Source organism: Falco cherrug, chromosome 1 (genome assembly GCF_023634085.1).
Source record: "Falco cherrug isolate bFalChe1 chromosome 1, bFalChe1.pri, whole genome shotgun sequence".
NCBI lineage: Eukaryota > Metazoa > Chordata > Aves > Falconiformes > Falconidae > Falco > Falco cherrug.
In genome coordinates, this window is record NC_073697.1 from 96,718,508 (window position 1) to 96,743,336 (window position 24,829).

The 24,829-nt window shown below is 38.6% G+C and overlaps 1 protein-coding gene across 2 annotated transcripts in view; it reads left to right on the top strand.

The window, feature by feature from the left end:
• The window catches only part of ATP2A2 (ATPase sarcoplasmic/endoplasmic reticulum Ca2+ transporting 2), a 48,691-nt gene extending 24,115 nt beyond the window's left edge, over positions 1 to 24,576 (top strand). Inside the window, exons 6-21 of one of the 2 annotated variants that reach the window (XR_008732221.1) lie at positions 741 to 821; positions 2,689 to 2,774; positions 3,695 to 4,159; positions 6,879 to 6,967; positions 10,341 to 10,443; positions 10,972 to 11,103; positions 11,195 to 11,317; positions 11,517 to 11,735; positions 12,986 to 13,321; positions 13,597 to 13,817; positions 14,883 to 15,085; positions 16,334 to 16,419; positions 16,819 to 16,952; positions 18,001 to 18,118; positions 18,237 to 19,805; positions 23,778 to 24,576. Coding sequence is in view for 1 of the 2 variants with exons in the window: in XM_005434576.4 (XP_005434633.2) it covers positions 741 to 821; positions 2,689 to 2,774; positions 3,695 to 4,159; positions 6,879 to 6,967; positions 10,341 to 10,443; positions 10,972 to 11,103; positions 11,195 to 11,317; positions 11,517 to 11,735; positions 12,986 to 13,321; positions 13,597 to 13,817; positions 14,883 to 15,085; positions 16,334 to 16,419; positions 16,819 to 16,952; positions 18,001 to 18,118; positions 18,237 to 18,506 (2,666 nt within the window). In the remaining variant the exon portion in view is untranslated. Of the gene's footprint in view, positions 1 to 740; positions 822 to 2,688; positions 2,775 to 3,694; positions 4,160 to 6,878; positions 6,968 to 10,340; positions 10,444 to 10,971; positions 11,104 to 11,194; positions 11,318 to 11,516; positions 11,736 to 12,985; positions 13,322 to 13,596; positions 13,818 to 14,882; positions 15,086 to 16,333; positions 16,420 to 16,818; positions 16,953 to 18,000; positions 18,119 to 18,236 lie in introns of both variants that reach the window. The other variant, XM_005434576.4, reaches the window with a different exon arrangement.
• Positions 24,577 to 24,829: the final 253 nt, after the last annotated feature.

Below are 24,829 nucleotides of genomic sequence, written 5' to 3' on the forward strand. Positions count from 1 at the left end.
TTTAAATTTTTTTTTTCCCTCCAGTGTTGTCTTCTGCAAAGTAGAAATATATGTGACAAGATAAATGCAGCATAGAAAAACACAGAGCTCTGAAAATTTTAACTGGGTATGGATTGTGGGATATTTAATAGAGTAGCATTACTGAAAAAATATAGCTGGTGTATGATGTGAAGTTGACTTCCAACTCTGAAACATCTGTCAGTATTCAAAGTACAACATTAAAGTGGCAGATTTGCAGAAGCACGTTATTCTCACAATTGGTGCCAAAGAAAAGGAAAATTTCTTTTAGTATCTAAATAAATAAATGTGATAACATTCTGATCTTTGGAGAGCAGAGGATTGACTTTGGGCATAGAGAAAACAACCTGAAGACTTTCTGGGACCAGTTTTTCTGAAAACAAAACTCTATTTGTTTTAGCTATGGGTATATACTGAAATTGTGCTTTCTCGTGGTAATGCTTTGCTTTTAAGTGGTCACAATCCAGTGATTTAAGACTTCTTTCTTTGAGGTTAGGTAAGGGTAGAGGTCTTTAAGGCAAATCTAAATTGCTGAAGTATATTGGATACTCAGAAAACTGGAGTATTGCAAGCCACAAAAACAGTAATAAGCTGTTAGTAATCTTATGCATCTGAACAGTTACTGGAAAATTGTTTTCCTGGCTGATAGAGGTAATGGTATGCTTGGTTAGAAATCTCTCAAATAACAAAATTCTAACTTTGTCTTTTTCATTTCTTTGCAGTTGGAGACAAGGTTCCTGCTGATATAAGAATTACTTCTATCAAATCTACAACTCTAAGGGTAGACCAGTCAATTCTCACAGGTATAGTTTCTGTGAATTTTGGATAATTATGTGCATAATTGAAAGTGCCTTTTCACTGTTTGTTTGGAATTATCCATTAGAAGCAAGCCTGTAGCTATTAAAGTGGTGTGTTGCATTCAAGTGCAGTAAATTTCTGATCTAGTAACTTAACTCTGAGAGTGGCTAAATGTTGCTTCATCATTGACTTTACACATTCACTTCAGCGGGATGAGCATTCTTGTGGAGACTTGTAATGCTTTTTTGGTCTTTCTTCTTTCCTCTCACCCCAGCCCAGGCCAAGACACACACTGGTAACTTGTGGGAAACTAAAATGAAAAAAAAAAGAATTTCTATTCTAGTTCATTCAGTTTTCTAGGTTTGAACATCTTGTCACTGCTCAAGTATGAAAGTATGGAGATTGTAACTAAATGTCTTCTGTGACAGTTACCCATTTTTTCTCACGAGAGCGCAGAACTTCTGAAGTACAGGCAGCCTTTAAAATGCTGTTTCCAGAGACTCAGTACACTGAAGCCTTATTTGCTGAAATTCTGTGAAGGCACATTCATGTGTTTTCTGGTACCGGTTCTCAAGTGTAGGAGCTATATTTAGAGCACTTTTCAGATTTGTTGAACACAAAACAAAGTAGCAGTACTTCTGAATATAGGAAAGAAGCTAGGAATCAGCCAAGCATGCTATAACATTTTTTTTCTCAGCTGGAACACGAAGATCTGTCTGCCTGTTTTGGTAGCATAGATTAATGTTAACTAGCCTTGAATTTTAAACCAGTAAAGTATTAATAAAGAAACCTGTTTTTGATCCTTAAATCTGTGTTGAAACAGGCCCCAAGGTTTCTCAGTACAGATCCTGAATTGTACAGAACTGTTTAAGCTTACTTATGTTTAGCATAAGAAAGTGTAGGCGCTCTGTGTTTGTCAAGCTATCAGAACTGAAATAAGTAGAAGAAATAATCTACCAGAAGCCTATATAAAGGGAGTAATTCCTTGCCTTTGTTTAAATAACAGCTTGTTTGTTTGGTTGTTTTTTTTTAAAGAAAACCTTCTGTTTTCAGACTACTTCAAGTTGATGCTTAAGTCTCCTAACTAATAATGCAGGACTGAAGTCTAAGATGCTACTTAAGAAAGCTTTTATAAGTAGGAAACTTTGGCACTCTACAGCTTAGAAAAAGTAGTTTCACTCCGTGACTGAAGCCAAGAGCACTACCTCGTGAAATCTGATGTAGTAAATAACATCTGGTTTTTGTAGAAAAAGAAACCTTTCTTACCTGTGTGACATCTTATAGAAATAGATACATCGGAGGTCTTTATGGAAGAGTTCTCTGAAGACTTCCAGCTGAAGGAGTTAACTAACAGATGGCTGCATGACACTTAATTTCTTTTTTCTTTTTTTTTTTAAGGTCTGCCAGTGTAACTGTGATGTATACCATCACAGATGTGTAACTGTGCTAACATCTTAATGATTTAAATAAGAACATACCTCTTGCAGTGCATAGAGAACTGAAATGCTTGGTACTGCATGCAAAGCTCACAAAATATCTTAATTCATGCGGTAGATCTTGCTACGTTAAAAGGAGTGGAGTACCAGCTGCTTACTTTTCTTGTTCCTTGGTGTATGCTTCATTAATTCTAACTATATAAAATTTTCACTTAAATTCCTTCCTATTTTCATTAAAAACCAGCCGTTCTGTTGGGTTTTTTTTTTTAGTCAGCTGAAATATTTCCTGTTTCACTTCAGAAATTAAATAAAATCATTTGAGGAAAAGAACTCTATCTAAAAAAACTTCAGGACTAAGGATTACAACTTTTTGGTTCCCTACAGGACTTAAGATAGTATATGTATATCTTCTTAAGACTTACTATCTTTATTGTAGGTGAATCTGTGTCTGTTATTAAGCACACTGACCCTGTGCCTGATCCTCGTGCTGTAAACCAAGACAAGAAGAACATGCTTTTTTCTGTGAGTTAGTTGTTTTTAAATTTTCAAAACTTTTATAAGATAATAATGAAGCTGATAAACAAAAATGTGCAGAACTTCAGTTGTTCAGGTAAAAACTGTATGACTTCTTTGCCGTATTCTCTATACGCATCTGTATGTGTGTGTCCATGTACATCGAACTAAATGAATTAAAAGTTAGAAGAAACTTGTAATAAAAGCTGTCCTCAGGAAAGATGCTTGTTGAAACCAGTTTATGTGAGGAAACTGATTTTTGTCCTTAGCCAGAAAGTCTTGAAGGCTGGAGCACTTTTAAAGTGCTTCTACACTGCTTTTCTAAAGTAATAGTCCTTAAGACTGGTAAGAATGCCCACACAAATTGCAGTATTGTGAGGGAAAAGATGAGAACTGGCTTTCTATATAGGAATGAAACAGTTCAGATTTGTTTAAAGGAAGCATTGAATGACTTTCAGATAACAAAATAAAAATTCTTTTATTGTTGGTAGGCTCCTTGTAGAAAATTCAGCTGTTCTTATATTAAGTAGGTTTACAAAGGGAGCCCCAGAGAACACCTCTATTACATTAAAACTGGCAAAATACAATCCTCATAAAAAAGAAAGGAAAGCACACTTAAGATTCCCAGTTGAATACTCCTTACTCATCAGCTGGGTTTGACTGTGTTGCTTGTAATGGGTCAATACCGATTCATTTTGAGCCCATTTTGTAAGCAAAAATTCTGCACTGGCATATTCCCTTACAGGTACTGGGGCAATGTCATTCTCTTCCTCTTTACCTTTTCCTGTGTCATAGCTGAAACACAGTCTGGACTCACATAAGGTGTTTTTTGGTGGTTTTGTGTTTTTTAAATTAAACAAAACTCACCACCAAAACCTGTTTATAGATTGACCACAAGTTTTCTCTTTCCATTTCTTTATTTACATTAGGGTACTAATATTGCTGCTGGTAAAGCTATGGGAGTGGTTATTGCAACAGGAGTAAACACTGAAATTGGAAAAATTCGTGATGAGATGGTGGCTACTGAACAAGAGAGAACCCCACTCCAACAGAAACTGGATGAGTTTGGAGAGCAGCTGTCTAAAGTCATCTCCCTTATCTGCATCGCTGTTTGGATAATAAACATTGGTCACTTCAATGATCCGGTTCATGGTGGCTCCTGGATTCGAGGTGCTATCTATTACTTTAAAATTGCCGTTGCTCTTGCTGTTGCTGCTATTCCTGAGGGTCTGCCTGCTGTCATTACCACCTGCTTGGCTCTTGGAACACGGAGAATGGCCAAGAAGAACGCTATTGTTAGAAGTCTTCCTTCTGTGGAAACCTTGGGTTGCACGTCAGTTATTTGTTCTGACAAGACTGGTACTCTGACCACGAATCAGATGTCAGTCTGCAGGGTATGTTGAACTAGCTTCTTCCCTTTTTCTTCTCAGCCATTCTGAATAGCCAGCATTGCTTGAATTCTTTTGATTGTGAGTCTTTTGGTTCTCATATCGTCAAAATCTTGCTTTATTTTCCTAAGATAAGCTTCCACTTTTAATTCAGTTTTCCACTGTGTAGTGTTTAAGGCTTTTATCTCTTCCCTTATTTAGTCATGGCCAGAAATAGCTGTTCCCGCACTTGATGGGAGAGAAAGTTGTTTGCAAACAGTTTTCCATTGACTTGTCTGTAAGCCTTTCTGTCTACTGGTAGTTATTTAGTATGATTTATCCTGTTTCAGAAAGGTAGCATAGTTACACTGTAGAATCAGGATGTATGTAAGTGTAAAATCCTTGCCTCTTTCATTTAGCAAGATGACCGGTGGAGAAACTTAGCAATGAGAAAAAAGATAGATGATTTACTACAGGAACTTGATTAATCCAAGGTATTTTCACTACTGAGTGGTTCCACCTTTATTTGGGTGTCTTCAGTAGCTCCTACTGGTCTGATGTAGATCACTAGTGTTTTCAATGTGCCATATTGTATGACTAATCTGGCAACTTGGAGGTGCAGTTGACCTTGTCACCAGCATTCCCAGGGTCATCTTAAGTGTAAGTTATGTGCCCCTCCTCCCTTCCCCCCCCCCCCCCCCCCCCCCCATGTTCTTTCTGGTGTTGATTGATTTTGAGGCTCTTAAACAGCTAGTTGCTTAATGTAATATAAGTTCAGTTGTCAGTTCTCTGTGCTTTCCATATACTTGATGTTCTCTGTAGGAATTTTCTGGAGAAAATGTTAAGTCCTTAATAACTGTAGATGTTCAGGGGCATAACAACTGTATGACATCAAATGTTCAGTCATTTCATTGGGTTCGAATTCCAAATGTGTAAATGTTGAGCACTGCATACCAGTGACAAAAGTTTGTAAGCCTTAAGCACTTCATTCTCATGTGATTGATGGCTCTTTCTTTCTAATTGGTGGTTGACTTGTTCTACTTCCTTAGGTATTGTAGTATTTATACCTAAGAGACACAAAGTAGCTGCTCATCAGTATTCTAGAGGAGGTTACTTGCAGTATGGTTGCATAACTGCCCTAGTCTTTGCAGGGATTTTTTAATTGTGCAGATGCCAAAAGCAGAAGGCTTCCTGGTTAACTCATCATTTAAGTTGTGTTTATTTAAAAGCTCTAAATACTTTACTCCTTATATTTAGAGGGCTAAATGTTTTAGATCTTGTGCAGTACAACCGACTTCGTTCCTAGTTAACCTCTGATGGCTAATTGTAAGATCCTGCAAAATGTAGCAAAATCCTAATAATATCTGTAAACAATACGCTTATTCTTGGTTTCACTCTAAGTAGAGACGTTGCTTAGCTTTTGGAGAAGGCAGGTTTACAACAGTAATTTTACTTGTAGTTTCAGTCTGTGTTAAGTAGTAACTCCTGAGTGTCCAAAGGAGCCCTATACTAAAATGTTTGTCAGAAAATAATTTCTGTGCTTTAAAAGAATCCCTCAAGTCTCCTCCTAATGTCCTGTGGTATCTCCCTCTGAGAATGCACTTATTCTGCTTCGTGGGCTTTTAATTGATCAGCTTGTCTAGCTTTTTGATTTTTAAAATCACTTTGAAGATTATAGGGTCTCCAGACATCGATGCAGCTCAGTTGGGAAACCTCATTATTAGGCTGTATCTTGTGAAGCTTTTTGCCTTAAATCATATGGCAGCACAATGAAGGTAAAGTAAGACATTGCTAAAACGTGGTATGGCAAAATGGCTTATACTAGCCAACAGATAAGAAGTTCCATTAAGATGTACTATCAATTAGTGAGAAATTATTTTCTTCTCTACTAACACTCCAGCAAATCATAAGAGTATGACAGCTTCAGGCACTCTTGTTTTTTTATCTCCCATCTTCCCAGCAGCGGTTCTGCCTGCAGCTTGCCTAGAAGGGAAACAAAAACAAAGAAAAAACTTGAGATGCAGGTGTCTTGTGGGCTACAACTGCATCCTTCAAACTGGTATCTGTATTTGAAAATAACACTTCAACCTGTGCTGGAAGTGCACTTGAGCTGTCTGAATGGTTTTAAGCTACCAGCGTACTGGATGGTAAAGTGACTTATAACTAGAAAACCAGGAAAGGAAACACTTTCATGTAGTGGCTGGTATTAAGGGAAACTGGCCATAGTCTGGCTCTAGTCTAAAACCTTACCTCTTAGATCTAGAAGCTTCTTGTATTTGTAGATGCTTTTACTTTGGCAAGAATTGTCAGTTTCCAAGCTGCCCTACGCTGCTTTTGATTGGAATTGCAGTTTCAAGTGTGTAAATGAGAATTAATTTTTAAGTCTGAAGCCCAGGAAGAGCTTGGCTATAGTCAGTATTGTCAAGTGGATGTGCAAGTAGTGTTCACAGCTGAAATTAAGTGTACATAGTGTATGTGTTTTTCAATTCTTCCAATGTTTATGCCACAACTCAAGTTTTTTCAAATGAGATCTGTGAAGCAGAAGTGCTGGTTTCTGTATTTTGTGCTTCCATATAGGGAGCTGTTCAAACATACGTGGGATTGAAGTGCAGAGTATCCTATCTGGTTTTGTCTAGTTTCTTTATTCAACCCGAACGTGCCTCTTGTACCTGCTTGCTGAAGACCTGTTTAATAACTTGCATTAATTATTGTTCAAAGGTAGTAACGCTTCTAACTGTAATTTCAGATGTTTGTCCTGGACAGAGTAGAAGGAGATAGCTGTTCTCTGAATGAATTTACTGTAACTGGTTCAACGTATGCTCCCATGGGAGAAGTGTAAGTGTTCTGTTGAAGTTAAATATTTGTCTGTTTGTGCATTGACTGTTACTTTAGTCTTGAAAAGTGATGCATGTAATATTCAACAGTGATTGTTAATAAATGAAAGCTCAGCCAGTGAGAATGCACACTGAAAGGCTAGAGAGGAAAAATAATTAAAAGTAAAAACAAGTTAAAATCTAGAAAAGTAAACCTTTGTGAAGCTTACTTAATACAGTCTCCAATATTGCAGTGTTCCTTTAATCTGAAAATAAATTAGGGGTAGGTTGAAAGGATTTTTTTTTTTTTTTTTTACTAAAATCTTACTGGGCAGAGATTAGCTTATCCCAGTGCTTCAAAATGAGTGTTACTTTTTTATTTAAAAAAACAGCATAAATCTGAACAGGTGAGCCTCTATTAATCTGTAAGCTCAATATTTCCAATTCCCCTGCCTCAGAGAATGTAGATCTTTTTGTAAAGCATCTTACAGAGTTAATTCTTCAATTCAATTCACTGTAAATTCCTGCCTTCTGCCCTCACAGTTTGTTGGACTCTGTATCTGTACTTGAATAGATATGTGTTTGTCTCGGCTTTTGGTATTTGAGCTGATGTTAAACCCACTGCCTTAAGAAAGGAATATGGTTTACTTTATCAGTTGCAAGTTTCTACTAGTGGGATAGGTTCATCTGACAACTTCAGGAATTTTTAGGGTTCCCTTTCTAGAAGGAGAGCGATCCTCTTTACTGGATTGTCACAACTCCTTGTACTTGGCCAGTCTTCTATGTCTTTTTAATCTTACTGCTTCAATTGTGTTTGCAGAATAGAATTCTACTGTGTATGAATTAGAATTAAGAACCAGTTACTGTAAACATTTCAGCCTTGTGGAGTTGTACATGCATGCCTCTGACTCCATGCAATCTTCACCAATCTCAGTAGTGATTATCTCAGTTCAATTTTCATAGCAATTAAGACCATGGTGTTCTCAGCAGCTGAAAAACTTAATCCCCCCAATTCTCTTTTGTTTCAAAGCTAATTGCTGTCAAAAGCTTAAGCTTTTATTTCAGGAGACAGCATTTACTTAGGCAAGGTGACATTCTAGACCTTGTAAAGCATCCAACTATTATGCTTTAGCGGGTCTCAGATGAGCTCTAGATAAACAAAATAATAAAATATTATACTCAACATCTGTCACCATGCTATAAGACAGTCATCAATGTATGTAAATGTTCTATTTTACTTGCTGAAATTGGGGAAATGTGAACAAGCATGTTAATCGCACTGCATTCACGTACATAAAGAACATTCTGTGAAAGGGAAATTACCACAGAAGGCTGTTATTGGAGCATGAGGAAACAAATAGCTAAGTTCCCAAACCTTCAAGGCTGATTTATTTCTGCATTTGTGGACAGCCTTTTTTTTTTTTTTTTTTAATCAGTGGCTTTGTAAGGATTTTTAAGTGAGGTGACTGACTTTACCTTTGATTGCAAACTGCCACTGCAAACAAAGTTTGGGGATGCTGAGGCCATCTAGTCCATTGCACCACCCCCGAGCAGGAGCTGCTCTAGTTCTACAAACTGTCCTGACACATGTTTCTTTGTTGTGCTTAAATTCAGGTACTGTTGTCTTCCACAGCTGTGTAGGCAGCCAACTCTTATTTCATAACCATGAAGTGTTTTTGCAATAAATGAATAATTTTTCGTTCATTCTTAAAATATTTGATACATAACTTTCATCTAAGAGACATTCAGAATACAAAATGACAAATACTTTTTTAATTGAAAAAAACCCTAGAATTTCTTACTGACTAATTTCCCAGGGATATTAGGAGATTGTTGAACAGTTTCAGGTAGTTTTGCTGGGTTTCGGCACGCACGATGTGCATACTTACTTGCAAACTGGGGGCATAAAATTAACAACAATTAAGTACTGCGGCAAAAGTTAGCAGATTTCATTTTCATTTGACCTCAGATGAGTTCATCTTTAGCTAATCAAAAAGTCTGAAGTTCTAAGGAAAAAAAAAAACCAAACCAACAGCCAAATCACCTTTATCCAGAACTGACCCCAGCAACTTGGACTCCAGTGCACTTGCCATTCTCCAGAAAATGTTGATAAGGAACACACAGGCAAGGGAAGAAAAAACAAAAAAATACCTCCCCCCCAAAAAAAAAACCCCAAAAAACAACAACCCTGGTATAACGAATTATGGATATTCAAGTGTGCTAGTTTTCAAGTTCAGAACAGGTGGAAACAGGAAGTATTGGCCATGATAGATGAGGTGACAAATCGAGAGCTGCTGGGAATTTTGAAGAGATGAGAGTTTAAAGCTACTGCTTGTGGCTGTAGAATTATATGCAAAATGAAACTTCAAAAAAATACTTGTTTTTTATAAGATGCATTTTGTTCATGTGCATACAACACTGGAATTTGTAGTACTACAAGAGACTGAACAAAAGCTTACATAATAGAGCATGTCATAATTGATGTCATGAATTCTTAAGAGTAGTGATCCATGTCTTTCTACCACCAGACCTTTTTTCCCCTCCTTGAGAGCTTTAATGAAAGATGTTATATACTAGTTATGTCATGCTAATTTTGGTAGCGGGGGAAATAACATTATTGAACAGCCTTGGTTCTATTATGCTTACTCTAGAAGCATGCTAATGTTCCAGAAAATTAATTTCATTTCCAAATGTGAAAGCAAAGAAGCTGCTTCTTATTTATGATGTCTAAATGGTGCATTGCTTTAGGAAAATGTACCCTCCCTCTTTCTGAAGACTTCAGATATTCATCATGTAGTGTATATGACTACTAGAAAAGAGTATTTTTTCTGTAGTAGAACTTGTATTGTGAAATGGCTTAGCTTTTCATTGGCTTAGGAGGTTCACATACAGTAAAGATTAATTTTTAAGCAATTAAAGAGGCCAGATCTGCTTTTATGCCTGCCAAGTACATACATTCCATGCATGGCAGTAAATCTGGAGAATATGCAGTAAGGCTAAGGAAGCTGAACTCCTAAGGTATCCCAACAGTATCCCTCTCCTACTTGGAGCTCCCCTCAAAGTCCTTTGTGTACTCTTAATACTGCTTTCATGTGCCTCTTCACTGAGCTCCTCTCTTCTGTATGCCTGTCACTGGAGGAAATAAGGTTTTGTAATTCAAGTAGCAATTTCATTAATAATCATGTCATTCTGATCATGACTCTCTGATCTAAACTTCAGAACTCACCTTTATCAAACCTGTTATTCTCAACAATTTCTAGTTCTGTAGTTCCGAGTCCATAACTAATAAGCATTGTACTAAATGGAAACACAGTAAAGGGATTAAAGAAGGGGAAAGGTGCAATGCTAATACTAAATAACTAACTCAAATCTCCCCCTTTTCTTCCTTTGGAAAGGCATAAAGATGACAAACTTATTAAATGTAGCCAGTATGATGGCCTTGTGGAACTTGCAACGATCTGTGCACTCTGTAATGATTCCTCTTTGGATTACAACGAAGTAAGTACATACCCTAGAACAGAGGAGAGTGTGAGAATGAGGATAAATGTTTGTTCTCATCTGTCTATGTAATACCTTTCAGTGGTAAATCTCCTTCCTAGTCAAGGGTGAGAGTATTTAGGTTCTCCTTTAAGTATTAATTCTGGGAGTCACTTGTTTGTTGAGCACTGAGAAAATGAAAGCCAGGCACCAAGTGTAATCTGGAACTTGGAGATCCTGGTGTGTAGAATGCACTGCTACTTTCTTGCTTTATCTTGCTTTCTTAAGGTTGCCACATCTTGTACTGACTTAAATGCTTGATGATAAAGTACTGACATCCATCTCTGCTGGTCTTGAGAGTAAAGGCTTGAGATCTCCTACAAATTATACTCTTCAAAGCTGCTTTTTTTAAGAACAGTTTTGCTCGTTTTGTAAGCCATAGTAATTCTTGTTAAGCTTTTTTCCCATTGTGAAACTCAAACTTTTTTTTCTGGTAGGTTCCAGGTGAGGTTTAAACTCCTGTGTTTTTGTTTGCTTTGTTAACTAAAGGCTAAGGGAGTATATGAGAAAGTTGGTGAAGCCACAGAAACAGCGCTTACCTGCCTGGTTGAAAAGATGAATGTATTTGACACAGACTTGAAAGGACTTTCTAGAATTGAACGTGCAAACGCTTGCAACTCGGTCAGTACTCTTTTATCTGGAGTTCACTGGGGAGTGAGTTTTGTTGTGTGTATTATCTAAATGCATTTTTATGCTATTGTTTTTTCATAAGGTGATAAAACAACTCATGAAGAAAGAATTCACTCTGGAATTCTCAAGAGACAGAAAGTCTATGTCTGTCTATTGTACACCGAACAAACCAAGCCGCACATCTATGAGTAAGATGTTTGTTAAGGTCAGTTCCTCACTTAAGAAAGTGTAGTTATGGAATGGCTGGAAAGGTAACACAATATTAAAAAAAATTATCATGCAACTAAGCTGCACCTTGAAGATGAAAGAAAGACTTTTAATTTGAGAAAATGTTGCAGTGGGAAGGGACCTATTAAGCTAAGTTACTACTTTTTTTTTTTTTTTTTTCCCTTTGGACTCTGCAGGGTGCTCCTGAAGGTGTAATTGACAGATGCACGCATGTCCGTGTTGGAAGTGCTAAAATACAGTTAACCTCAGGAATTAAGCAGAAAATAATGTCTGTTATTAGAGAATGGGGAACTGGTAGAGATACATTGCGTTGCTTGGCTCTGGCAACCCATGACAATCCACCCAGAAAAGAGGAAATGAATCTTGAGGACTCTTCAAATTTCATTAACTATGAGGTAAGTTTAGTAATAGATCCTTTTAATGCTTTTCCCACTTCCAAACTGGAGAACAATGATTCTCCTTACATTTGATTATTTCTTGAGAAAGTTACATCTGAGAATTTTATCTTTCTGGATATTTTTGATGTCAGACACAATAGTTAACCACATGTGTGGAAGGAATATTCAGTTTAAGAGGAGACTATGTGTGTCTTTGAAGAAACTCTGTTCTGGATGGCTGGTATATGTCCTGCTGCTTGGCTAAAAGTATAAGAAATCAGTTAAACAGCTAGCTGAAAATTGTATTATTTTTTGTGTATATGTAAGGTCCTCAAGATCATAACATCTTAAACTGTTCTTGGAGACTGACTGGAAAGTATTCAAAATACTGCTTTGTGGTTTCAGCTGTAATGGGTTTTAGCTGGACATTGCTCAACTGTAAGAGCTCTTTGGGGATTTTGTGATGAAACATACCTGCCATTTTGTGCTCCTAAAAGTCAAGTTCACTTCCAGTCTCCATACTGTCAGCTGAAAAAGCTCAGTCCGTGATTATAATCATAGCTACTCTGTAATTTTCCAATGAAATCTGTATCTAGGATTTAGAGGGGGGTGGGAAAGGACAGCAGTTGCATGAGAGCTTTTGGCTTGTCCTCTGCACTCCTGGCACTGATGACAAAAAGGAAAGACTTGACTGCTTGCAGGTTGAATTTGCAAGGCTGACAAGCAGAGCATGTTTTAACTAAAAAATAAGCACGTTTGAAGCAAGATATGTTTGGAAAGGTAGGATCCCATTTCAAAGTGTGGCATACTCTGCAAATGAACTGTCCTCCCATATGATCATCATGTAGATGGTACCATGTAGCATTGATTCCAAAGCATTAAATTCTTATTTACCTTCTCTTGTTAACTTGCATATAGCTTTGTGACTTCAGTTCCTCTCCAGCTCTGAATTAAGTTTGAGAGCTAAAGTGCTGTGTAGACTTAGTATGGTGAAACAGGTAAGAAACTCTGAAGTAAGCTTTTCAGGAAAAAAGTACTTACATGAGAGCAAGTAATTCATAATACATTGATTTTGACCAAATGGCAGGATAACAAAGGCCTCAGTGTCTTAATTGCTCAATGTAGAACCACAGAAATTGTGGACAACAAGTTAAACGTCACTGTGCTGAGAGATGATAACGTAGCATGCAAGCAAAACAATTGTTTGCTAGTGTCAGATCAGAAGTCTGCAGGATCTTGCACTCAAACTTGGTGCTGTCTCGTTCCAGACCAATTTGACCTTTGTCGGCTGTGTGGGTATGCTGGATCCCCCAAGAATTGAAGTGGCATCATCTATAAAGCTGTGCAAACAAGCTGGTATTCGAGTTATTATGATTACTGGTGATAATAAAGGCACAGCGGTAGCTATTTGCCGTCGCATTGGTATCTTCGTGGAAGATGAAGATGTTTCTACGAAAGCCTTTACCGGTCGTGAATTTGATGAACTGTCACTCGCTGCCCAGAGAGATGCTTGCCACCATGCCCGTTGCTTTGCTCGTGTAGAGCCTTCCCACAAATCTAAAATCGTTGAGTTTCTTCAGTCTTTTGATGAGATTACAGCTATGGTAAGTTAATTGAACTTTTACTTGGTTTGAAAGGCACACGCTGTGTTCAAACCCAAATTATGCCTTTTCAGACTAATGCGTCTTTCAGTAAGACACTTGATTCCACATTTCCCTGAACTCAAAGCCTCAGAACAGTTCTGCACTTAAGTGATATATTATTTTATTTTTTTTAAAGATCCAGATGCACACCCAGTACAAAATTCCTCTATGGTCCTGTATGTAAGTGCCCACCTGATGTTCTTTTCTTGCCCCACCGCACCCCCTTCTTCTTTTAGACTGGTGATGGTGTCAATGATGCCCCTGCGTTGAAGAAAGCAGAAATTGGAATTGCTATGGGTTCTGGTACTGCAGTAGCTAAAACCGCTTCTGAAATGGTTTTAGCAGATGACAATTTCTCAACTATTGTAGCTGCTGTGGAAGAAGGACGTGCAATTTATAACAACATGAAACAGTTCATCCGTTACTTGATCTCCTCCAATGTTGGAGAAGTTGTCTGGTAGGTTTAAAATGTTTTTTTCTTTGAACTGGAGTAGTGATGATGGAGACTTTTAGTTATGTATTTACTTCCAGTATTTCTGGCTAAAACCAGAGAAACAGGTTCTTCAGGTAATTGGTCATTGTGATTGTGTGGAAGTCTGCACACTTCTAGCCTAGTCTTTACTGGAGAATTTTAGCATAGCACAAGAGAGAGATATTGTATATAATATTCTAGCTCAGTAGGTGGCTAAATGCTTTACAGTTATTTCTGCAGTTGGAATAATTTTCTGGAATAGGAAAATAAAAACTTTAATCAAATATTACAAGGTCTGGTATTTCAGATAGCTTAGTCACAGATATAACTTGGATGTTTGTTTAACCTCAAGTTACAGAAGAATGTGTCTTGTGTGTTAGGAAGGAATGGTGACGCAATGCCACAGAAGGCATTTCTGGTAACAGAATGTAAATACTAATCTTGTAACAGTTGCTTATATCAAAGCATACTTTCTCCCAGAGTGGAATATAACGCAGCAATTTTCTTGCCTTGTTTCTTGTGAACTTTAAAGCTGTCCTTCACATGGCTCTTGCTGCAGCCCCTGCTTCTGTTCTATTGATTCACTCAGGCTTGGAGCCCTGAAAGTTATGTGTTCATTCAATTTTTGCAGGGACTCATCTTGCAAGCAGTAATGTAGCTAAATGAAGCTTAGTCATTTGAGCTAAAATGCTATTGTGTCTGCAGAAGTTCTAGTGTCTTTTAGAAAATGGCTTGCAAGCCTTTATGCACGTATGTATATATTTACCTATACAGACAAGCAGAGTGGGGAAAAAACAAGGCTAAATCAGAGAAGTCTCCGTTCATGAAGTTACCAGAAGAAGATAATGCTTCAAAACTTACATGTCAATGGTTACAAGTGTTTGCTCTTTGATATGTTTCATTTTCTGAATGTGAATATTCAGCTTGTGATATTAAATGAATAATTCTCCGTGAGAGAACAGAAGTGCTGCTACAGGCGTAGGCTTAAGTGTTAAAAGGACTGACTTACATGCACAAGAATAAGCTTATAACTGGTGGATTTTTTTATAGTATCTTCTTGACTGCTGCCCTTGGTTTTCCTGAAGCTCTAATTCCTGTCCAACTGTTATGGGTAAACCTTGTGACGGATGGTCTCCCTGCTACTGCTCTGGGCTTTAATCCTCCTGATCTTGATATCATGAATAAGCCACCACGCAACCCTAAAGAGCCACTGATCAGTGGATGGCTCTTCTTCCGTTACCTAGCTATTGGATGTAAGTAGTAATAGTGTCTTATTTTTAAGTAAACTTAGGCAAGTACAATCTTCTTTTTTTGAGATCCGCTTGAAAGCAGTTTAATCTCCTTGTATGCCGGAATCTTGAAAGCTAGCAATAGATGTTCTGTGGAGCTGGTGTTCTTCCTTTATTTTGTTTCAAGATTCACACTTTGTTTTGCACGTTTGCAGGCAGTGCTGTGATCAGAACAGTGAAGTGGCGTTTTTTATTTTTTCCATTGTTAGCAACTGTAGGCACCAAAAACCCTAGCCACATAACACCAGTATGACATTCACCACTTTGTCAGAATCTTTTGATTTTTGACAGCTAGGAAACCATTAGAAATTTTATAACTGCATAGGACCTTCAGAATTGCCTGGTAGTGGGTGATGTTACAGTCCTCAAAAACGAGAAACCTTTCAGGAGCAGATGAACCTAGGGCCAAGTTAGACCTCTGTACTCGAGAAGCCACTTAACTTGCCTTTTCCCATTTGGCTCATTCCAGGCTGAAATACTTTCATCTCAAAGCATTGAGACAGCAGATTTTAGCTTGTCTGTGCAATACCTGTCAGCCTTAGGGGGATGAGCATGTTGTGGGGTTGGGAGTGAAGAACCAAGACCAGCCATTAGTGAATGCGCATCTGCATTAGCTGTTGAGGGAGTACGTAGAACTAATTGTAAATCTGAAAATGACACCTGTTGTATATCTAACCTACCATTTTCCTGCTTAAGCAGAACAACACAACAGGTTTGCTGGCCTGGCTAAAATCGAGGAAAATAAGAGTGTAAATTCATGAAATCAACAGAAGTAATTTAAACTTTAAATACAGCTATAGTACTGTAAAGCTAGAATGAGTATCTCTCTCTGTCTTCACGCCAAAAGCTGTGACCTTAATTTTTCCAACTGACTTCATAGATCTTTAAGTAAACTTCAGTATTAGTTAATGTCACTACAGACACATTTGAGCTCTGAGAGGAAAAAAGAAAAATTGCAGGTTGATGACTCTTAAGTGATATCCTTGTTTGCCTTAAGTTCTAGCTGTCAGCTTCTGCAAGCAGGTACTAGTACAATATTTAATGGTTATTTAAGTTACAGCTGGTGGAGCAGATTACTTGCACAGAAATTAGATGAATTACAATTTTATATTTTTTCCAGTACTGAAGGTCTTGAGGTTGAAGTTCGTGCAAGTGAGATCTTCTCTTGCATACAGTTTGCAATGCTGAAAAAAGCACTTTGTTTTTTTTAAGGTTATGTTGGTGCTGCCACAGTGGGTGCTGCTGCTTGGTGGTTTATCGCTGCTGATGGTGGTCCAAGAGTTACCTTTTACCAGCTGGTATTTGCTCAGTTTAATGTCTTTGGGGGTGAGAGGGGAGGTACATGCTTCTTTCATGCTTACAACTTGAAATGACTGTAGAAAAACAGTAGGTTACAGAAATTTGTGTAACAACACATTTTCAGACTTGTCACTGTAAAACTTACGATTACTTTGTCTTAATACTAAAGCTTAGAGTGGGATTCCTGAGCTTTTAGACAATTTGAAGGACTAATTGGTGTCTTGTAAGTAAAAGACTAAAGGGGATTTGTCTAAAGCTGGCAAAAGTTTTAAACCAGTGCTTATAGGAGTCATATTAGAAAGTTTTCTTTTTATACTTGCCCCTTATTTTGTAATTGCCTATTGTACACTTTAAAAGTTAACAAGCTGTGGAAGTGAGTTCACATTGTTCTGTTCTAGAGCCATTTTCTGCAGTGCAAAGAGGACAATCCAGACTTCTCTGGTGTCGACTGCGTGGTTTTTGAGTCTCCATATCCAATGACAATGGCTCTTTCTGTACTTGTCACCATAGAGATGTGCAATGCTCTCAACAGGTTCGTATGTCCAAATAAGAAGGCAAAGCTGCTGCATACCTTATCCAGAAATCCTATTTTTTGTGCAGTTTGATTCTTAGTGTATGGACAGCTCAGCTAATGAAGAATGAGTCATACTTCCTTTCTGAATCTGGGTAGTGCAAACAAAATTACGCTCTTAGGTAACATTTGAGATCTCTTATCATAAGGTATATTTTTAAGTGCCAGTTCACTCTGGTATTCTATTAAGCATGAGCAACTGAAATATTTTCCGTTATTTCTAATCTAAGCTTAATCTATCAAATTATCCCTCCTGTGTTGGTATAAAGTGATATCAAGGAGAACTAAAATAAGAATGCTGAAGATATGGAAAATAATTTTTTCTGCCCTAAGGGAGTGTGGGTTTAGCCAATTAGTATTAGATTATAAATGGAAACCACTAAATAGCACAATGTCAAGGGTATTTTTCTTCAAATAGCTTAGAGGTCAGTTAATTTAAAAACAAATAAACGTTAAATACAAGCGTATTGCAGTAGTCCTACATAATAAGATACTGCTCTACATCTGATGTTCTGGATCTTGGCCTCTTCTACGGCATAGCCTAAATGCAGATTGAAGCTGAAGAGCAAAATTACAGAACATGCACTGAGAACGTGCAAGTACTTGACCTGTTACATATATAAAGATTGTATAGCCAGTCTTTACATGAACTTCAGAAGTGGGTCTCCAGGTGTACGATCAATGGGGGAGGATTCTGCCATGCCCATCCTTCCCTTGCCCCTCCCATGGGAGAGGATGTTGGGGTCTTAGCCAAAAAGGTGTGAGCAGGAACACACAGAAGCTTTCAGAAATAAATGTGAGGCTGAACTGTGACTGCTTTGCTAAGCAGGCTTCCAAGGTAGCTTAAAGTTGCAACATATATATATAACTCCTGTCTTGGCATCTTTCTTTCCTTCATGACTGCGATAATTGTGACTTGCCATGCTCCTTTTCTTTCCAGCTAGTTTTCTGATGTTTTGAGTTTTATTGGTGTCTCATGTAGACAATATGCACCATGTTTCTGTTGCAGTCTATCAGAAAACCAGTCCTTGATGAGGATGCCTCCATGGGAAAATATCTGGCTGGTGGGCGCGATTTGCTTGTCCATGTCACTCCACTTCCTTATCCTTTATGTGGAACCGCTACCAGTAAGTGCATGTATCTTACACTCATCCCTGAGCTTGGAGACAGAGCAAAAACTTGTCTGGAGCTTAAGGCAAGGGATGGAGTGGGGAGAAAAGAGGTAACACTTGGCTTTTCTTTCAGATTATCTTCCAGATCACACCTTTGAATGTGACACAATGGCTGATGGTATTGAAAATCTCACTACCTGTCATTCTGCTGGATGAAACGCTTAAATATGTGGCCCGTAACTACCTGGAACCTGGTAAAGATAGTGTGCGGCCTGCCACCAAACAGTGTTCTTTGTCAGCATGCACCGAAGGAGTTTCCTGGCCGTTTGTGTTCATTACTATGCCCTTGGTTATCTGGCTTTACAGTACAGACACTAACTTTAGTGATATGTTCTGGTCTTGACTGACATGGTGACAAGTTTTACATTCAAAGAAAAAGTTTAACTTAATTTTTTTATTGTTTAGAGCAACTGTCTATTTCTGCTGAATTTTCACATGAACATACTTGCCGGTGATGGAGGTTTCATAATCTAGATTTTGGTTTTTTGCTTTTTCTGACTTCAGTGGGGGCAATATATTCCTCTTTTATACACAGTTGAAGTGTCCATTGACATGTACAGAGAACTAACACTATTTTATGCAAATATTTTTTTGTAGATGAGAAGCATGTACAGTGTTCTGTTCAATAGTCTATTCATTATGTAAAAAATAAATTTTTTTTGAGCCAGCGGACACTATCAAACTAAATTTGGCAGCAGATTTTAGGGAATGAATGTGTGTTGTCTAAAACTAAAAAAGCATGTAACTGTTTGTCTTCTGCATGATCATCCAAACTTAATTTGTCACAAAGTCAGCTTTTTTTCATAAGCGGAACTTTCTGCGCTGGGTGGAGAGTACTGCTACCTCAGTCAGGATTTCTTCTGTTTCCCCTCTTCCTATTCCCTCACTCTCAGTTCTGAACTGTCCTTGTTTACACCAGTTTCTGTATGAGGTATGCCTAATCCTGCTCATGCAGAAAATACCATTCCAGGTGCAGCCTGCTGGGGTTCTTCCATACTCTCAACATAGATGGGGTTGGTTTTGTTTTGTTTGGTGTTTTTTTTTTTTTTAGATTATTTATTTGTCTATTGTATTTTATTGTAACAGACCTTATTTTGCCAGTGTTGCCCATTATGCAGGGATAGGAACAGGGCTGTCTACTTAAATCTAAACCAAGCCTTTTTAACAAACACAGTCTGTTTGTTAAAAAACCCAAAAGAGGGTTTAAGTTGGGTTTTAATACCTTATTTACATGTGTCAGATCCTTTCATTTTCTTTTTCTCCCCACCCCACCCCAATGATCAAAACTTGTAATAAGACCTGGAAAAATAACTTGCACTGCATTAGCTAGAAATTGGATTTCCTACACTTAGGGCACTAATGATAGTTGTATACATGGAGTTACTCTGCTGGCCTGTTGTTAGCCTGACTTAAAGTAACAAGCTCGTGTGTGTTTTTTGTAAAATCTGTAAATAGCACATGACCAAATTGAACATATTGTATAGAACTATTTTTATTTTAATGTGGCACTAACCACCTTCATTATTACGGTAAATGTTAAAGCATGTTTTCAAATTCAGTCCTGTATCAACAATGTGTAAGTCATTAACAGTCCTAACTGTGGTGTTTTTCTCCAATGCCTTCCAACTTTTCATCGACTAAAGTGAGTATTTCTCTTCCATTTCACCATGCCAGTGGTGACTTGCTGTAAAATAGCGTATGCTGTATACATGTTGAAGAATAAATAGTAATTTCCTTCATTCCCATGCTGTGTTTTGTCAAACTCTGCTGTGCTACATTATTATCACCACTTTAGACTCTTGTTTTGTGATCTGAAGCTCAAATTTCTGATACCAAAGGCAAAGCACTTGCTTTTGGTTTAGTGTATTTTAGGGTCTTGTTTTATAGCACCCAGGAGTCTTAGTGCCCCAAGACTTTAACAGCTTGTAGTCTTAAGTTTGAGATAAAATTGGATAAATCTGTAACTTAAGACATTGACAGCTGTTAACGTGAATGTTTAGTGTCCAAAACAGTCTGGTACTTGTGGTCAGGTACTGGTTTACTCCAAAGCTTTTTCCTGCCCTGAAATAGGGGATGCCACTCTTGAGCTGACCATCCTTCCCTGGTCTCGTAGTGCTCAAAGGGTAGGCACTCTGCTTTGCAAAAACAGCTTATGGTTTCCAGTGAGTGGAAAGACTTTGTACAGTGGTCATATGAAAAGACTAAAGAACGGTCTCAGCTTAACAGGATAGTCTTTGAAAATTGTACTGGGGTCATTATGTCTTTGTAGAGTAGCAGGTGCTGTGTTATCTTGTGCTGGCTCGGTCTGCTTTAATAACCAGATTCAAGCAGCTTTCTGATTCCTCTTAGAGGAAAATGATAATTAAAAGCTATGTTCTGTTGGTGCCAGCTGGAATCCAGTGAGCACAGAGAATTCTCTAGGTTTCAAGCTTTCAAATACAGATGCTAACCTCCAAATACACAGTCCCTATCTGAAATCCCACTGCATTGTGAATACTCAAAGTTTACATAGGCTGTGACTTGTTTTAAGTTGATGCTGAAGTGACTCAGAGGAGCTGGATCTGATGACGGAGCAGGTGCGTTGCCAAACTGTAAGCATTTAAATCCCATTGAATGCCCTCTTTGGTGTGGAAGAACCCATCTTTGCCAGACGAAGGTTTTGCGTACCACAAAACCGATGGCCAGCACCGGCCATTTGCTGTATCGATAATAAATACGCTATGTGAGACTTGAAACAGGAAAAGAATAGGTCATGTGGGTTTAGGATTCCTTGAGATCAGAATATGTAAAAGGATGTTACTTGTTGGAAACAAATACTAGCAAGTTAATTCTGTGTGTTCCCAACGTTATTGACAGGTGTTTTCCAGGGCAGGAATGCCACTGAACCTTAGAAAGCTGGTTCTGTGTGACCTGTTGGTGGGCTTTTCTAAAGCCACATCTCTGACTGTCACCACGAACGATTCTGCTTCTTGTACAATCTTATTCCTGTCTATTATGCCAAATACTCCCTTTCCCCATCTCTAACGAGCTGAAGGGGAAACAACTGTTGATGGGTAGAATTCAGTCTTCAACAGCTTCTTTGTTGGATCTCTGTCTGTGTTGAAGATGAATCTTACTGCTTGTCATGGATTTTCATACTGACATGAGAGCCTACTCATACCGTGTGTCTTGGGGGCACTTGCATTAGGGCCTCGTGTTCCTTGGAGTTTGCCTTTGAAAGCTGGATGACTGGCAGGTAAATGGAGTGGCATTCATCCCTGCGGGCTCCTAGGGGTACAGGAACAGTCAGGTTTTATAAAGTGCTCCTCAAGAGCCCAAGCGATCTTAATTACACCAGTTTTCTTTTATTTCTCCCAGTCTTGCTGTCCGAACTCTCCTGTAGAAGTGGAGCAGGAGGGTTCCCTAAGATCAGCACTTACCTGTCTTGGGCGCAGTGGCAGCTGTTGTTTTGCTTTCAGTATTTCAGTTTTCTGAAATTACATGGTACATACCAGCCTTGTGTGGTCCGGACTGGCCAGACGTTAAGACCTACCATAAGCTGGGCAGCGAAGCACCCTGCCCTGGAATCAGAGCTTCCTTGTGATCCTGGTGCTGTGGGTCTGATCCTGACCTGCCTCTCGGCAGAGTGGGCTGGGGGCGGTTGCCGAGTGCTTCTAGGGTCGGACTAGCAGAGGGCAGCTGGCGATTTGGCTTTTCAGTTACCGAAACTATAGAAATGCACTTGTGAGGTCAGTAATGCATTGCAAGAGCACATGTTAACTAAAATGCTTGTCTTTTAATCGTGCAGCTCCTGTTGTTCTTTAGCTGTCAGTCCTTTCAGCGAGAGAAGCCAAGGACAGAGGACTTGGCAACTTAGAACAGACTTACTGGCCAGCATCTCAGAGTTGCAGCTCTACCTTAATTTGTTCCTTCCTCTCTAACCTCCACTGTACTAGGGTCACCTGGGGATAGAAATAGGTAACTCCTTTTTCAGTCTTAGCCCTGCGAACAGATAAACAGAAGCACTTAGTTCAGCAGAAATAACTCAAAAGTTACCCAGGCTTTATCTCCTACCCCGTTTTTAGAAAATAACTTTATACTTTCTGTTTCTCCCTGCTCTCACCTCGCTGAGCTTTTTCATCTTTGCTGTCTTCTGGATTCCTTAGGAGTCCTCACGTGTCACCGCTGATTTCTCTAGCGTGAGGGGTGTGTAAGACTAGTATCAATCATGGGATTGATGCTGCCCTGTGCCAGGAACACCAGGAAGGATGCTGGCTTACGCTGGGAAACCAGCGGGGTTTGGTGTGGGAGCGGCCAGCTCCTCCGGAATTCAGCGTTCAGTAGCCCGGTCAGCGTCGGAGCAAAGAAAAGGGTCAGGCTGCTGCAGTCATACGTCAAATATTTAGATGGGGGCTTTTATCTTTGTGCTGCCTCTGGTCCTTTCTGCTTTCAAATGTGATTCAAAGTACTGTTTGTGAGCTACACAATAAGCTGCTCCTTTTTGTTGGCATCCAAGCAATAAAAATAGTTCATACTTGGTTTCCCAAAATACTGTCGCGAATAAAAAGTATGAGAGAGGCTGCAGAAAAATACATACCGGTCTGTCAGAGCTCTAGGAGGCTTGTGTTTGTAGGGAGACTATTTTGGAGAAGGCAAATGGTAATAAACTGAGTTTTTAATCTGATGATAGAATGCAGTACAGCAGTCGTGTCACTGTTCCAAGAACACAGCTGATGCACAGAATATACATGGTAAACAGCTTAAAGATGGTTGAATTTGCTGAGATGAAGGGAGGTAAAACTGATACAAAGTTGTCTGTCTTTTGCACCTGTCTTGTTTACTTTTTTGCACTTCTAACCATTAACTGTTTCCCTAATCTCTGCTAATTACATCCTTAATTACATTAATATGCATTTCAAATCTTAGCAGGAGAGCCTAAATTTTAATAGTGTCGAAGCAGTATTTTGGAGAGCCACCCCCAGGTTCTAGGGGTTCAGAGTACTCTAGTCGTCTCTCCTAGATGCAAGGCTCACCTTACGCTGTATTTTAGGGGTAAAGTACAGTAGTAACTTCAGTACGTTGTACTCTACCCTTTGCCTATGCATTAATCTGTGTAGTTTAATTACTTCTTCAGAGCTTTCCTACTGCTTCCCAGAAGAAGCTGCATAACTTGGAAAAGGGACATTGTTAGGTCACTTTGGGGCCAAACCTGCCATATGATGTCTTGATTAGAAAAATGCCCTTAAAGTTCTTAAGAGCTCAAACTCTGTAGGATGGAACTTGGAAGTTAAAATTACAAAAAGTGAGACCTATCTGTCACCGCTCGTCGGGCAGAGAAAGGCAGAAGCTGTCTGAACGTGTCCCAATTCTTTTTGACTGCAGTCTTCTGTAGGAAGTGCTGGCTGCGCTGATGACAACGGAGCTCTGCCATACTCGGAAGAGCAGAGCCGTAATCCAGAAGGTTCTAAGCTTTAAGAACAAAGTAACCTGAGAGTGTCCCTTCAATGACAGAGCAGCCAGTTATCAAACTTAACATTCTTCCTTCTGTCACTGTTGATCTTAAGTCTTGCTTGTATAATGGTACTTAGCATTCATCCTTTCATTAACTGATGCCTTTTCTTTCTTTCCTTTTCAGCAATACTGGAGTAATCGCTTCCTAAACAATTTTGCAGAAATGTAAGGTTGTTTTGTTGCATTGCATGTGTTTTTAGCAACACATCTACCAAAACTTCTGCATGTATCGTGTAAAGATTCTTTGCTTTCCCTAAAACAAAACTCATTGTGTTCTCTGTGGAAGAAACGTGTGGTACCCTTAGGACTTCGTTATACAGATGTACAAACGTGCAATATAGCTTACTGAATTGGAAACTCTCTCCAGAGAAGTTTGGGTTCTGTGCTGCATGGAGAAGAGTTTGTTTATCCTTGAACAAGAGTTGCGGAGCTGTCAGCCAATTTTCCATATTTCTGTATGTAAAATGTCAGTTTATACAATGTACAATATCAAAATAATGCATGCCTTCAGTTGTAGACAAATCTTTCTCTGTATTGTATCATCCAAACATACTACTCTATAACAGCTTATGTAAAATGCTATCCTATTTATAAAATTCATTGAAAAAAAAAATTACAGATGAATGTTAAACCGTAAGCCTCCAGTTCATAACTATGGATTTTTTTATCATGTGTGCAAATTGACCTCTTTTGCACTGTAATGTAACTTATTTAAATCTAAGGCAGTAAGACAGATGTTGGTGCAATACAAAATATTGTGATGCATTTATCTAAAAAGCAGCAAACGACTTAGCCAGTTACCACAACTGCATGTGTGATCTTTAGAAGTTGTAAATAAGATCAGTTGTCTATTTACATGCTGACAGTAAGAAGCATCACACCTAGTTTCATTTGTATCAGGTAAATAAATTTATTCTACAATACGTACTTTGTGTGTTATTTCATGCACTTTGTTTTCCGCAGGTACACACGTACATACTTCAGCACTCTCTTAGTTAATGCCAGGATGACACTTATTAGCACCAACACCATTGCAATCTTTCCTCCTAGAACTATGCAGATGCCAGCTGCTCCTCCGGCAGTATTGACCTCCTCGCTGGTGTGATTTCCTTTGTCCAGGGGCTTGTGTGTGCGTGTGTTAAGGGACACTGTCAAGTACTTTGATCACTCAATTTT